This window comes from Pelecanus crispus, chromosome 2 (genome assembly GCF_030463565.1).
Source record: "Pelecanus crispus isolate bPelCri1 chromosome 2, bPelCri1.pri, whole genome shotgun sequence".
Lineage (NCBI taxonomy): Eukaryota > Metazoa > Chordata > Aves > Pelecaniformes > Pelecanidae > Pelecanus > Pelecanus crispus.
The window spans coordinates 150,154,526-150,171,219 of NC_134644.1; the positions used below are offsets into that span (position 1 = coordinate 150,154,526).

The following is a 16,694-nucleotide window of genomic DNA, read 5'->3' on the forward strand; positions in this document are numbered from 1 at the left end:
ACCGCGCTCTGCAGAGCTGCAGCTCCCACCCGGGGACCCGGCGGGGACCCCCCTCCGCCCCCGCCGCCGCCGCCGCCGCCGCCGCCGCCTGGTCTGGGTCCCGCCGCTCTCGGTCCCGCCCGCCGGGAGGGGCGGCCCCAGCCCCGGCCCCGGCCCCGGTCCCGCCCCCGCGGAGCGGCGCGGCGAGAGGCGCGGAGCGGCGCGGAGCCCGGAGGAGCGGCGGAGATGCTGAGCTCGCCCTGGGCGCGCTTCTACTCCAACAGCTGCTGCCTCTGCTGCCATGTCCGCACCGGCACCATCATCCTCGGCGTCTGGTACCTGGTAAGGGCTCCCCGGCTGTCCCCGTCCCCCCCGGGGAGGGGGGGGGTCCCCGCGGCCCGGCCGCTCGGCACCGGCTGCAGGGGCAGCTTTAGGTGCTGCTCGGCGGAGGGGATGCCCATCGCAGCAGCTAAGGCTGCCCCTCGCAGCCCGGGCGGTTTTTGGAGATAAGCCTCCGAGGAGTCACGTTATTATTAGCAGCGTAACGCTCCGCGAGCTCCAGCGCATCCCCGCCGCTAACCCGCGGGTTATCCCCCGGCACGGCAGAGGCTGGTGTTTAGTCTCTGTCTAAACTGGGAAACGAAGCGTGTGCGTGTTTAAGGGTCAGGGGAGTGGGAGCAAGAGATGCAGAGCACGGGCAGGCTCACCAGCGTCTCCAGCGAAAAGCTGGTTTGGGGATGAAAGTGAGATGAGTGAAGATCCCCGGTGTGAGGGGTTTTCCTGGCTGCCCCAAACTTCGAGCGGTGTTTCTCAGGCCAGGGTTGACCGCGGCACTGAGGCTCCGCTGGTGCGTTAGCTCTGGCAAGGCTGCCCGGACCCTGACCACGCTGCACTGAAAATCTTGTTTTATCATCTCTGGTCGCTGCTTCATGACGAAGTCGGGTGTTCTTGTCACCGCTGTTCCTTGTTTGTCAGATAAGTGTTTGTCAGCAGTGTCTTGGTCTGCCTGGCAGAGAGCTGAAACCTTTCAGGAAGCTGCTATCAGGTACTAGAAAGACTTCTTTCCTCCGTCAGTGTTATAGGACGTGAGTGAGGAATTGACCCTTGAGGCAGAGCTTTAATGGGTTATCATCAGTCCCAGAGGTTTTGACACCTGGTTATTCAGCCAAGGGAAAGATTTGGTGAGGAGGAGGCTCATTAAGCCCTCAGTTCCCCTCCTGTCTTTGACAATCTTTTCTCAATCCCTTGGGTAGCAATGCAGGAAAAGCGGCTTTCCCAGAGCCGGCTCTGCCATAGTCACAGGGTTTGCAAACGTGTCACAAGAATAAAAAGAGCTGGTGCGTCGCTTTGGGTTATGTAGCTGCACTTCTCAGGCTGCTCAGTCTTCCCCATCTCTTCGTGTGAGAAAGCGAGAAAGCAACCTCCGCCTGATGCCAAGGCCACGCAGAGCTGTTTGCCAAGCATCATTTTTCAAATGATTGCAGACGGAAGCAGATTAGACCCAGGCTTATTTGCTAACTACTGAAATTCCCTTCAGAAGCAAGTGAAAAATGCAGGGCTGGCCTCCCTTGTAGGACAGCTCATTAAATAAATTCAATCAGCGTAATAAAAAGGCTATGTTGACATTTATGTCCTAGAAATCATATAAAATGCTCTACATCCTATAAAATACATATTTCACCACTGAGAAAATGGTGCATTGGTTGAACTACTTCTTGCTCCTGGTTTAATAAAATATAGTTCAAAGCAACATCCACAGCCTGTGGTATCTGGAATACTGACAGTATTGAAAAAGACACCCCTCTTTTCCTGGCTGCAGTGATGTTCCAATAAGTTTTAATATGACCTGAAAGCTTTTGAATTTTTCTTCCAGGGTGCTTGTTATTTCTTTCTGCCTTCAGCTGAATGAAGCCTTTTCACATTGGCTCCACAAAGACAGGGATACAGATATTTTAGCTGTTCAGTGGACCTAAAGATATTTGAGGAAGAGGCAATTTAAGTGCATCGGCTGGCCTTAGATACAAAGAAAAGCCTAACAGCTTTTTGGCCTTTGTTACCTTTTCAGTTACTAGCATTTAAATACCAGTGCCCCAATTTCACGTAGTATTTTTCTGCAAAATCTGTTTTAAATTTTTCTTTTCTAACTAGCAGGGATTTCCTGATTTACACTTCTTCCTACTTTGCTTCTTTTGCTTTCATAGATTTTTCAGGGCAGATTTCTGAATGACTTCAAACTGACAATAGCGCACAACATGGCAGGGTGCACATCTCTTTCTGTACGTTCTCCTCTATTGCAAATATTTTGATTTTTAAGGTTAACTATTAAGAATAGGAATTTAGATGGATGTCAGTAATAAACACTAAACCTTTCTGCTAGCTTACAAAGTCAGGAAGAAATAAGTAAGGAAGGAGTAGCTCCTTCAGTAAATAGCTACCCTGGTTGAAAGTTTTGGTTTACAAAGTCGTATACGAAAATAGTGTTTTATCTCAGAAGAACAATTATGATTTGGTATCATGTGCTATTGAGGGTTTACATAAAAATAGATGCTGTCCTGGTGGCAAATTTTTTCTCTGCATGCATTTTGGGTGCATTACTCCAAATCACACGTGAGCTATGAGCATTACCTCAAATACAGTTCAAATAAAAACCCCTTTTATTTTTTTCTATGCCAACATGTATTCTGTGTGCTGTTTGCCATTATGCTTCACAGGAAATTACTTGAGAAAAAAAACATCCCCCTAGAGAATGAATAGTTTTGTTGTTGCTTTTGCATATCTTGCTACCTGTGAAGTGTAAGTTTTATTAATTCTATGACTATGAATACAATGATTCAGTAGCAGAGGCTTCTGAAGGAGGAAAAAATAGTAGCTTAAAAGTTTTGGCAGCTTTCAAAACAATATTTTTCACATGTTGAACCAGTTTTGAGTTAGTATAATTTTAGGACGCAGAATTTCATGTCTGAGTAAATGTGGAAAAAATAGTGCATTTCTCTGCGATGGTGTTTTAACTCATTAGTTTTCACGTTTTAATTAGATGTTTGGGATCCTACAAGTAGTGGAGAGAGTAGGAAGCTGAGTGCAGGTGGAGTCATCAGGGCTGCATGATGAGAGCACTTTCCCACACAGGTAAGGGGAAGGAACATTGTGTGCTTTTCCAACACACACCCAGCAGCCCCGGACACTTACAATGGTCTCATAAAGTATCAATAGGTGGGAAATAAATATTTAACTTTGTTCTATTTTAGAACATAATGGATCTCAGAATGCTAATGTTTCTATAGATCTTGTGTTTCAGTAGTTTCTTCCTGATAGATCCATAGGTACTGCATCTAGAATAAAATCATATAATACAGCATCACATGATACTGTGATAGAGTATACATAGTACGATATACGTACTATCACAGAACACTGAGGTACTTCAGTGTAAAAAGTAACTTGTAGAGGGTGAAGCAGCCAAAGGAAATTTCCTGAAAAGACTATCTAATCAGGTTGCAGAATAGCCTGCACTTCAGGAACTGGTGTGCTGCCTTAGGGAGAAGAGCTTAAGAGGGGGTGCTGCAATGTTGAATCCAAACATTATGCTGAAGATTAAGATGGCATTAATATGGCTGGACGGGGGGGGTAATATTATTTCAAAACCTGAGGACCAGTTTGGTTCAGCTGGTTATTAATCTTTGGGTTTTATCCTACTGGCAGCGACTTTACATTTCGCTGTATTGTATCAAACGTGAAGTCAGAGGTCACAAGTAATAACGCAGAAGCATTTTGGGCATGGAAGTCTTACGAGTGTCATATTTTGAAAAAAAAATTAAGGAAAATGAGAGGGTCACTTTCAGCAGCTTAGTTTTGTTCTAGGCAGTTGTATCAGTATGCTGTTCAAGGCTGAAATGAGCCAACTTCAGTTCTGATCTCCCCCAGGTGCTGGAGTCCAGGGGAAAGCTGGCACCTGTGCTAGCTCCAGGTGACCCAGTCGGTACTGGTGAGGCAGAGTAACATCCCCGTCGGTAACAGCGTTTATAAACACAGCATGTCTTCTTCCTGAGTAAAAGGACTCCACTTTCTTTACCTAAAACACAAAGAAGGACCAACGCCAGATGTGCTGACAGCATCACGGGAGGATTTCCCACTCTCCCGACACATGGCGGTGGGGTTTATGCACACCCCGAGGCTCCACCGGCACCATCTGGGACAAACGGAATTATTTCCCATTGACTTGGGAGGGGGGAAGACAAAACTTTAAGACATCAGTTCAGGAAAAAAGAGCATTAAAACAAGGATATTTCATTTTTTCAGCAATGTGTGCCCCGCCCCACTGCAGCAGTGCCCTGGGCAGGGGCTGCTTCTCCCCACGGTCCCCAGGGACCCCCAGGAGCCCTGGTCCCCCGGGAGCCGCGGGAGCTGTCCAGCCCCACCGGAGCTGTCCGCCACCTCCCTCCATGCTCCCCGGGGCCCCGGCAGAGGGCCTAAAAATAAAAGCTAATGGAAGACTGAGAGCCTTTTATAATCACGAGTTCTCAGGTTGTGCAGTTCCCTCTGAAGGACGCGTGGTAAGAACATAAATAGAGCAAGCCGAAGTTTTTAGCCAGGGTGGCTTCAACGTTTGAGCTGCTGTTTGTGGAAAGCTCAGCATGAGTTGCTAGTCATGACATTTCAGTTCTGGATTTTTCTGAATAGGCAGCTGAAAACATGCATAATTTCTGTCTGCATCCCAGTCTTTTTTTAATAAAAAGACTGAATCCTAATGGATGAAAAAACATACTGGTAGTGGTCTTTTTATACTGTAAAGAAAAAGAAAAGCACTGGTTGCTATGGCCTCACTGATTTACAGGTTGAACACCCTGCTGAGATCAGTAGAGTGCACTTGACCTGATGTCAAAAAGAGAATCAAGGTATATATTTTGTAACTGGGCCACACTTATTTCCTTGTCTTTTTCAAGCCCCGTGCAAAACAGCACGCATGGAGATATGCTTAAATACCAGTTAGAAGATTACTGAAATCTTGGCCTACTTGGCAGGGAGTAGAGATCAGCATGACTGCTCATGTAAACAAAATATACCTACACTGGGGCCCTTCCAAGCTGCTCTGTCCCCACTCCTGCAACCTTTACACTGTCTGAGACTGCTTGCAGCAGCAAGGAGTTGCAAGCAGGAGTCCCTCGAACAGGGTGGAAAGGCCCTTTCAGGGAAAATAAAGACATTCCAAGAAAAGATGAAGTTATTAATTATTTTCAAACCTGTGAGAATCAGGAGATTTTGAAAACTGAAAAAAGACCTGAAGTTGTGAAAAGGGCGAAATTGCACCATTAGAAAGCCTGATGTTACAGGGAGTTGGAAACTTTGTTATCCCAGTGCCAGGTTGTGGGAATTTGCATGAATGCAAGTATGAGTCTTTGTGTTTTACTCAGAAAATTAGCTTGCTTTGTTTTTATATGGAATGAAATTGGCTAAGAACAAAGCATCTCCAACTTTATCTACATACAAACGTTCATAGTACATCAGCCAGCTCACTGAAGGCTCTATTCCTTCATATCAGCCAGGGATGTTGCTTCCCGTGTCATGCCAGTGTGATACAGCTTGGGTGTTGGGTCAGGTTATCCTGCAGGCAGTGCTGCCTTTACCACCTCCACTAACAGTCCGGTACTGGTGGCACTGGAGGAAGAAGTCTTGCAGAATGGGGCTCATTGTGGGTTCACAAGGTGATTGCCCCTCCATGGCCCAGCCCTGGGCAGTATGTTCAGGGGGAAGAGCTGGATGGTGCCAATGACATGGCTAATTCCCAGCCCTTGGTAGGAGATACAGTGTCAGCAGCAGGTGAAATTTCTCCACTGGCAGGTGAAGGGGTCAGAATATAATCTGAAATTACTTGAGATTCCCAATTCTTGTAGTGGAAGTGGCTGAAGTGACTAAATATTTATGTCCCGAATACCGTGTCTATAAAATTATCATTAGCTTTTCTATTGTCCGTACTTCCTTTCATTAAAAAAAAAGCTGACATCTTGTAAAAAAATAGTAGCATTCCCAAGTAACTCATTGGAGACTTGCTGCTTTGCGCACATATTTGCTTTTGAGGTCAGTGGAGAGGCAACTTGGAATTCATTATGAATAAAGAAAAATATGAATCCTACTTTCAAAGGCTTCCCTGTATGATTGATGTACATGTTGAATATCCAACTAAGACTGGAACCAGAGGAGGTTCAGGGTATTTGCTCTTGGAGTGGATCTCATCCATTTCATTATCTTCTTCAAGACCAGCGAGAAATAAATGACTGATCCTGCACACGAATACCTGCTCAGGGCCTGCATGGTACTTTCTTAAAAAACTGAAAATATATGTATGCATTTTAGACACGATAAAGCAAAGAATAAAGGCCACCACTGATAATTAGCATGAACAAAATGTGTCTTGTCTGAAGGACCTTCTCAATAACTACATTCTGATTGTAACTTATCTAGAGAGACAGTATTAAATAATATAACAATTAATTGCTTCAAGAATGGCTTCTGGAGAACTCCTTAAATAACTCCTTCCTACCATGTGCAAACCCAGGTTGGTTTTTGCAGTGCAGGGCCTTATCCCACATCCTTCCCTCCTCATTCCAATTCATGTTTCAGGGCCTCTTCAGTTCAATTACAAAATAAAGTACCATATGGGAGGAATTTAAATCACACAATCAGTAAGACAGCTTGCAAAGACCCTAATCACTCACCTCTGGGTGACAGAATCAATCCATGAACAGGCCAGAAAGATTATCTGAAAAAAGGATGGATTCATTGGTGTTATGTGTGCTTTCTGTTCTGAGTGAAAATAACCAGGTTTGTGTGTTTGCTGTGTTGCAGAGAGGAGCAGAAACAGCAGACTCTGTCACACATTAGTGTGCTTATTAATGTTTTTATTTAAAAACTTTTTAAGGCATTGGAGGGCTAAAATTTCTTGTAAGCATCTTTTGGACAGTCCATGCATTTACTGAATGGTTTCTTAGTCTGTAACACAACACAAGGATTTCTGAAAACTTCTTTAAGCTCTAATCTCCTTACATGCACAAGTTTTCTTATAACCCCAAATACCGCAGTGGGATTTTTCCCAGAGTGTATGAATCATTGCAACTATAGCTGATAATCTGCATCAGTTGTCCAGAATAATGACACAGTTGTCTCTTCTAATCAACACACTTATCAATTCAGAAAATGTAAACTTTTGTAAAATAACCCTTTTTTCCTTAGTAAGGCCTTCAACTGGATAATAAATTCACTGGGATTACAAAGAACAGTTGTCTCCCTCCAGTGAGAAAACAGATGGTTTGTTGTAAGAGGAGCAAAGTTTACATAAATGCTTGTTAAAGGAAAGAAACCCATTAAGAGTCCAGTGTGCTATAATTACATTTGGGTTTTATACAAAACTCATGAATGTATTTATAGAAAGGAGAGGAGGTATTACATTAATCAGGTAAAATGCGTTTAGAAGTTGTGTTGAAGGTTAATATGTATCTCCTAGTGAGCCAGAGGAGAACACATTAAGCTTCGTAAACCGATCGTTGATTAGACTGACGTCAGTGAAAATGCAATTAGTCTTATATATTCCTGGACATATGGAATGGATGTTGCGAAATAGCCAGGAATTAATTTCCTGGATTGCTTTCTTTTTCTCTGGTTTTACTGTGAGGCTCATGCTTTGACTGTATAACTCTGGAAGTTTAAAGTGTCCCAGGCTTGAAAACGTGCACGGGAGTTTCTGTGGTGTTCTGCAGCTGGACTGGAGGTTTCAAGCCCCAAATCTTCAAACAGCAGAATAGGAAGAGAAAAAACACACTCGTTGCTGAAGAGAGTGCTCCTGGTCGATCTGTGGTACTGAATCTGCCATCAAGGCATCACCGAAGAAATAATCTGGACTTGAGCCTAGCGCACTGTTCCTGCACCTGCTGCGGCTCTGCTCTCTTTCAGATGCCTGCAGTCAGCCCTGACTACCGTCATCCTAGTCCTCTGCCTTAGAAGAGCTTTTTAAAGTGCTGTGGCTGGTTTTCATTTCATTTCATTCCTGGCTTATGCTGAGCAAGGTCTTGCTCTGTCAGGAGATATATTAAGCTACTTAAAACAGACAGGCAAATGCTTTTGGCAGAAACACAGGTTTGTGGAAGATTTTCACCGTGCGGAGGTGCATTTTCCAGCTGTGAAACAGCTGTGCCCAGACAGATCGGGTACATGTGATCACGTTGTATACTATTTCAGTAATAATCTGCACTGTACCATCCTTTGTGGTGTGCCTGCTTCTTCCTTGCAAACTAAATCACTGCCTTGGGTTGCAGAGTGATGCAAGGATGGAGTTTACTACTGACAGCCCTGATCCCTTGCATGGTTTCTGTGGATATTGCCTGTGGTGACTACACAAGAATAATTATCAAAGGTTTGGTGTGTTTTTCTTAATGAAGTGGGCATATGTGGCTCACTGTCAAAAGTTGGGGCACGCTCCTCTCACCAGTGCAGTAACATATGTCCAAAGAGGCGAGAGGTGAGTCTGAGCCCAGACAGCATTGTGAGCTGGCGTGGGTAAGACTTACTAGCTGCTGGCCATGGCCAGCTGCCTTGGGCAATCCAGCCCAAGTACTCAACTGCTCAGTTACAGCTTCATTGACTGGCCCGTCCTCTGTCACAAGTGCACATTAAGGTTCAGACCCATGGGAGCTACCACAACTCACATCAACAGTGACACTTTCACAGGTCTGCCCTCAACCTTTCACAGTAACCTGCAAGACTCAAATCAATTTCTGGAAGTCAAGGACAAATCCCAACTGACCAGCTGAACAACTCTTTTTTCTCATAAGGTTTTAATGCGTACCAATTCTTTGCTAGCTGTCCACAGCATCCTGAACTGAGATGTGCTTTAGTAGAAATTGTGAGTTGGTCTGGCAATATTATATGATTATATTTCTCCAAGGTTGGGAAGAAGACTTCAGCAATCATTTTCAGGACGTTGCTCAGAAACAGGTTCAACTTCATTTAAATACAATGTAAAAGTAACAAAGAATCCACCGACAAATTTGCATACAAATATCCTATTTCCTTAAACCATGACAGGACTAAGATTAAGTATATAACAAATTAAACTCTATCTCCAGGGAAGCAGAAACCTCCAGTGTGCATCCTGCACAGTTTGTCCATCTGATTTTTCTTTTATAAATTTAGTCATTACCACATTTCATTAGTAACAGACCTCTTGTGGTTTGGGTTTTAGGACCGTTAAAAGGCTGGCAGTAGGCAGTAGTTGAGTCATTTGTATAGAAGAGTGCTGATAAATTATGCTGGACTTCCTCTATCGATTTAATCAGCATAGTCTTTAAAGTTCAATGCTTAGTGTCATTATAATAATCAAAGTTGAGTTTATATTTAAAGTCTGATTAAAATATTTAATGCAGCTTTCTATTATATGCTCTCTATAATATGCACTCTGTAATACACTAGTCTGAGCCTGCCTGGATCATTCTTTGACTTCTCATGAATAATTTGGAAAAATAAGCAACAAGAATTGCAGACTCTACCCTGTCTTCTCCAGATTAAAGAACATAAAAACTTAATTGCTACTTCTGATCTGACTAATGCTCTCCCTATTCCAGTGCAGCATTTCAGGTAACAGCTAGAAGCATATGCTTTGAGAAACCACACAGGGAAGTAAGAAAGAATGACTTATGCAGGGAAGACATTTTATTTTAGTCTACTATTATTTTAAGGTGGACAATAACCTGAAGCATGGAGGCTTATGTTTTGTTTTTAAGATGCTTTGTAATACAACTAAGCACTTGCATTTCCTGAATAAACAGCTCATCCTTTTCTGTATTCCTCCAACCTTTTGGCTTCAGTAACAATGTCTGATAATGACTTTCACTGGTGAAAGTCGTGAAGGATTTCCTTTAACCCAACTCTGTGTGACCATCTTTCTGTTTCTTTTCACACTGTTACGTTTCACTGGGTGAAAAGATAACTAAGGGTGTCCGGGTTTCCTTCCTTGGACCATTCATTGTTTTGTGTATCACTAACACAGCTGCAGCTTGTCCCCCTGCATTGGAAAGCTGAAACATTTTCATTAGCATGAGGCAGAAGGCTTACACAGCAGAAAAAAAGAGAGAGAGGTATCTATCTACTCTGGCAGCCAGGATTCTCCTGCTCCTTCTTTCCTAGGAGTTCAAGCCACTGACTGAGGTGGGCTCAGATATAGGTCCTGGGTCCTATGTGCCCTGAGGGGGAAGATGACTGAATTGTTGCCATGAGGGGGTCACGTCATGCCTTCTCACATTGTTTTCCTACTGTCCACAGCAGTCAGACAACTGCAAAACCCTTATTGCTAAAATTGCCTCCTTGTTTCCACTTTAATCAGAATTCAGAAAAAAAAATATACTTTGCCTAACAGGGAGAGAGAGAGAGGAGATAGAAAAATTTGCCTATATGGGGCAATAGATCATAAACTTTAACTCATCATCAATGCTAACAAAATAAGTTTGGGAAAGGTGCCCCAGATAGCGCAGATCTACCCTGAACTATTGAGCTAAACTTGACTTTTTTCCCTTTTGTAGGTTTCTTTTGTCCTCTTGATGAACAAAAGTGTTCTTGCTTTTATTAATGTCTTCTATGCCAAAAGAAAAAAGCAAGAAAAATGCAAAGAACATGCCAGGTGGGAAGGCAATGGTAGATGGGGAGAATTAAGGATGTTGAGTTAGCTTAACTATACATTTTCCACACTTTCTTACTTTTTCTAACAGTAATACTGAGTTCAAATATCCAAGTATTCTAAAATATTTACAGACTTCAAGGAGCAAAATAGTTTAAGATTGGGGGTTTGTTTCTATAGAGGACAAACACTTAGAGTCATAAACTTACCTTGAGTTTTTTGAAGGGGCATGGAGGGCATACAGTTTTGCTTGAGACTTTCTTCAGTTTTGTTAAAAAAATTTAGGATTTCTTACTAGTAAAATTAATGTCATTGGTGATTTTCTTCAATAGCATCTCTGTAGAGGGCAACAAACTAAACCCTGCCAGTTTTGTGGAGTTTTTTAAATATGCTAGAATTGTGCGCACCAGTTCAAAACCTGGCCAAGGTTTAGGAGCCTTGGTCAGCAACACCCTGAGATGGCTTGCCATTCAAAGTCCTCAGAGAAATCTGCTGTTATTTGCTGCTCAGTCACAGCCATTTTTTGTTCAGAAACATCATCTCCTTTTTAATCTAGTAGCTCATACTGTGTTAGGTATGGGACTATAGAGTAAACCACAGTGATGCTTTCGGTAACTAGCTACCTATATCAATCCCAGTATTATAATTCACTAATGCGGACTACAGAAAATTGGGGGGTTAACCCAGAATGACTGTGTTTTCATTAAATCTAGTTTTTCATTATGTTCTATACCATAAAAACAAAGTTTATTTTGCAGTTTTTTATTTTTCTCCCCTTATCTAAAAGTATGGAGGTTTTATACCTAAATATTACTGGGGTGTTCGCTGTCATTAAACCAGCTCTCTGGAACTGTAAAGGGCGCCCGATGGGGAGCACAGGCAGCAAGTTAGTGCTTCACCAGCGCAGAGATTTAAGGAGTGTACTTAAGTGGTTCTCTCTTGAGTTCAGTGAGGCTGAAAACAGGCCCAGAATTAACAGCGTATCTTTCACCACATAGACAGCATCCAGACCGTCACACGCATGGATTCAGTTATAAATTGAACCCTCAATATAAATAAAGCTAGGGGGTTTTCTTACTTTTTCCTGTAAATATAAGGAACGCTCTTCATTGCATTAGCAAATCTTGGGAGAACTGTAGCAGAATATTTGTAGAGGGGACCCTGTGGACTTCAATAGAAACAAATAATGCAATGTATTGAGTTAAAGTGAGCTTAATATTTCCTCTTCTAAACTCCTTTATCAGAGCAATTTTATTTCAACTGTAAGCTAGAGGAAGGCAAGGACAAATTAAGCCATTCTAAGTCTTGGCAATTTTTTTAGTATTTACAGACATCTGTGTAAGTCACTGGCTTGAACATTTCTCTCTCTGCTTGAGTTAGGGATCAGCAAAAGGATCTGTATTAATGGCATGCTCTTATGAGCTACTGGAACTAATTTTATTTTAGGTGAGCTGGGGTAGATATGATGCAGCTGCATGTTAGTGAAGGGTCTGAAATTATAGTGGTACCCATTTTCTCATCACCTGTTGATACAGTGGTCCCAGACACCTTCCCTCCCCTGCATTTTATCTCCATGGGTCACCACAGTTCACTGCTGATCTCTGGAACAAATGATGTGGGAAAGAAGACAACTCACTGGTGGCAGAGGTCTAAATTTTAGTGCATTATATAGTTTCTAAATGCTGGATGCTCTCTGCGGAAGACGTGAGGTTGCTTCCTTGCATCCTAAGTGCTATATGTTCCCTCTAGCAGAGCTGCCTCACGTCGTACATAAGCTGCCAGTTCTTTATCACAGTACAGCATGGTTGGACTGGATGATCTTAAAGGTCTTTCTGAACTTAAACGATTCTATGATTCTACAGCTGGAAGCAGTATCAGTGGCTGGTGGTGCTGGTCCTACTCGCAGCACGTGCTGCCTTTCTCCCTCATGCCTGCACGTACCTTCTCTCACACAGTTGTTACTGTTTAAAGTACCTTCTACTCAAATCTGCAACTGTGTTTTCTAAGCCCAGAGCAGGAAATCCAAGTAATGCTCCAATATTTGGACTAGCTATCTCCTCCATAATATGTCCCATAATATTTCCCCTTTTCATTTACACTAGACATTAGAAAGAAGTTTTTTACAATGAGGGTGGTGAAGCACTGGAACAGGTTGCCCAGAGAGGTGGTAGAGGCCCCATCCCTGGCAACATTCAAGGTCAGGTTGGACGGGGCTCTGAGCACCCTGATCTGGTTAAAGCTGTCCCTGCTCACTGCAGGGAGGTTGGGCTAGATGACCTCTAAAGGTCCCTTCCAACCCAAAGCATTCTATGATTCTATGATTACACATTCTGGGGTCTCTACAAAGCAGAGTTATTTTCATCCTACATAGACAAGAAGGTGGATGTATTCCTTCTGGATGCCAGAGAAGCAACATTTGGGGATTTTTTAAATTCTTATTTTATCAAGATAAGAGGACAGTTGGGCATTTCTAGGACTTTCTGTGGGATCTTTGTCCAGTCTTTTGTTTGGGCACTCTGGGCACCATCCTGGAGGTGCTGAGCCCAGGTGCAGAACTGGGGGCTGGTAACAGGGTCCCATCAACAACCCCCAACATGCAGGTGATGAACCAGGGTCAGGGGCCATTGAGGGAGCCCAACCAGGAGCAAAAGGGGGAAAGACCAGGGGCACAACTGGAGACAAGCTACAACATGCATTCAAGGTGTCCATCCAAGAAGCATGGCTGGAGACCGGCACTCCTGTGGTGCTACTGGGGCAGGGACACATGACCCCCAGGCTGAGCTGAAATGGAGTCCTGGGCCATGGGCAGGGGTGTGGGGAGGTCAAGGTGGAGCTGGGCAGGGCCAGTAAGGCTTGTTAGAGTCCCCAGGGCTCCTCTCCTATAACTCTGGGTAGCACCATGGCTGTAAGCCAGCAGGACCCTTTGGTCACAGTTCTGACTTGATAGTGCAAAATCTTGCTGCTGAACACCACGCTGCTGCATGTTCATGAACATGTTTCTGTTTCTCCATCCATAAAAGGAGGATGACATGTCTCATTGGGAAGGTATAGGGCGTAGCTGCTTACTGAAACTTTGCATAATGCAAATGCTTTCTAAACATTGTTAATTAGTCGTTGCATTATTTGTTGCTGAAGGAATGTAAAACATGTTGAAGGAAATCTTGGCCCTATTGAGAGAGCAGAAAAATGTCCTTTGCTTTTGCTAGCACAGAGATTTCAACTCTCATACCAACTGCATGTATCAACAGGGAATCACTTTATACTCTTGTCCTTGATTATGTGTCCTTGGAAGATGCTACATCGGTAAGCTTTTAGGAAGGTTAAATGTATATATTAAAGCATTTTTCAAAATTCAGCAGTTGCATCACTTTCAAAACAAAAGAAAAACCCTAACAAATACAATACACCCAAGTGTGCACATATTTCTTCTTGGAGAAAGAAGGTGAGCAAATAAACACATGAAGTATTTCACTTGCACTCCTGACAATGCAGATGGAAGGTGCTCAGAGATCATTATGAGCATCTCAAGAGAACAACCTGCTAGAACAGAAAAGTGATGCACTAAAGAGCATTAGAGAGATTCCTACTGACCACAGCAGGCTTCAGATCAGGCAAACACAATCTGTGTCTTATATGGAGACTTAAAGGCAATGCTGACGAACACGTAATCTGAATCTGGACATATCCATATGGAGAAAGTAGAGTGCCTAGATCAGTATTTTATTAATCTTCCTGACTATATATGTACAAAAGATTAAACTCATATGCCTTTAAAATAGCAACACTATATACGTTTACAGTTTCTGACTGCTTGGTTATTTTAAGTACTCTCCTTAAGTAACATATTTATTACTGGCATATGTCCTCTAGCTTTCCGCAAGAGAGTATAAAGCAAGAACTGGATTGCAATATAAAGTTATAAGTTACACTTGATGTTAAAAATTAGTAGGATATACAGAATATAACTTTGAATCTTGACACTCATCTGACCTGTCTTCAAAGCCAAGCCAAGACCATCTATGGCTACAGCATTCCCAACACAAAGCTATTTAACTGTTCTATGAAAAAATGCAGTAATGAAGATTTCTAACCCCCTCCAGACAATCTCTTCTGCTGTCTGATTGTTCTTATTGTTCAGCAAGCTGCCTAACCTAAATTTCCTTTTGCTGTAATTTAAATCTGCTACTTTACTCATCTCACAGTGGATCTTCAGGGAAGTCTATTGCCTCCTCCTTTTCCTCACCTTTCTGCATATGAAAGACTGAGAGCATCTCCCTCCGCCTTCTCCTCACTAAACAATCTTTTTTTTTCCCTGTCAGTCACACTTTCTAGATGTCTGGTCACCTTCTTTTCTATTGCAGAATCCTCCTCAGGGTTTTTCTTGGTATGTTTTAGAAGGACTTTGAACTGGGCCCTTTCTGCAGAGGCCCTTTGGAGGGCGAGTGGGAGGATGCTTGTGCATCTAATACCCAGGTTTCTGCAGTACTGCCCACCACCACGCAGCCACAAAGATGAGCTCATGGATGGCGCTGGGTCGAGTTCAGTTCATTCACTGTCATACCCAGACTTCTTTCTGAGGAACTATTACCTACTCAGTTATTTCTTCTCTTGTTCTTCTACAGTTTGCCACAAATGTGATGCTCTGTGCTTGTTGGTACTGAATTGTGCTCTACTGTCTGAATTCTGCCATAGTTAGTCAAAATCTTTTTAAGCTTATCTCCTAAAGTGCTTACATCTTGGCATTGTCTGCAAATTAAAAAAAAATACAAGTCACAAGTGGCTTGAAATACCAAGTATTTCAATAATACTGGAGAACCCTAATCAATATATCTTCTGCACTGGCTGTGAATCCTTGACAACTATTATTTTGTTACAACTGTCCAGCTGTTTGTGCACTCGCCTTCCTGCACTTTCAAACAAACCAGGTTTTCCTAGCTCATTTATGAGAACCTCATAATGTCAAAAGGCTTGCTAACATGCAAAGAGGTGATATCTACTGCTTTTTCCTTGTCCACAAGGCCTCTTAGCCTGTCAGAGAGGGAAAATAAGATGAATTAATTACGGTTTGTCCTTGACAAGCCCATGGTGATTGTTGGTTATGACCATACAAATTTGAAGTCCTAATGGGGAGAATACTTGATTATCCAGTTTTGGGTTTATTTTATTCTTAAATCTCACTATCTAGCCAGAAATTCTTTATATGGCCTTTCTGCTTTTTAAAGGCATAAACTGTGCTTGCTCTTTCCCTGTCTTGTGAACTCTATCTATTCTCAACAATTTTTCAAAGGTCATAGCTAACAGATCTGGTATCAGCTAAACTTGATGGAATCTTCCTATCAAAAAGTATTTATCTTACCCAAGAAATTCTCTAGCCTGTTCATGTTTTATTATAGCCTGTGTTCCTGCACCTTTTTGTTGCTGTTAGTAACCTGTGATCAGATTAGGATGACTTCGAAGTGAAAACCAAAGCAATAAAAATTAATCTTTCCCAGCATAGTCTATTATCAGCTTTCTTCTCTCCATTTTCCTGTTCATCAGTTACCTTCCTGTAGAATAATGTTTTAGCCAGGCTGCATTATTTCGTGCTGAGCAATCTGCTTTTTTGCAGTTAGTCCTCTTCGCTTCAAAGTGATAGGAACATTTTGTTCAGATTTGTTTTAAAATATATCTCTTGGCTACCTCTGGGTTCCTGTCATAGCTGATACTTGTCAATCTGCTTCTACTGAATCACTTGATACTAAATTCTTGCATTTAATTCACTTACTGCATTTCATAGCCAAGGCCTCAGTGTATGTGAATGTCTCTCTGTGCCATATGACACAGGAATGCGCACATCAGACACTGGGCTCATGTTGCCACCTACTCCTGTCCCCCCAAGGCCTCATGATTTAGCAGGTCATGTGAATCAACTCATCACTCATGGCCTTTTTTAAAATTCAGTCTTTTCCAGCAAATCAGCTCCTCTTTGAACATCTAGCAATTTCACAAGGCCTGTCCACAATTCCAGCTCTGCCATTCTAATAATCCTTGACTACAGCGCTCATTTGTAATAATCTCA

At 42.7% G+C, this 16,694-nt stretch overlaps 1 protein-coding gene across 1 annotated transcript in view; it reads left to right on the plus strand.

The window, feature by feature from the left end:
• Positions 1 to 225: 225 nt before the first annotated feature.
• Positions 226 to 16,694, plus strand: part of LAPTM4B (lysosomal protein transmembrane 4 beta) — a 66,995-nt gene continuing 50,526 nt past the window's right edge. The window contains exon 1 of the mRNA XM_075706060.1: positions 226 to 321. Within this exon, the coding sequence (XP_075562175.1) occupies positions 226 to 321 (96 nt within the window). The remainder of the gene's footprint in view (positions 322 to 16,694) is intronic.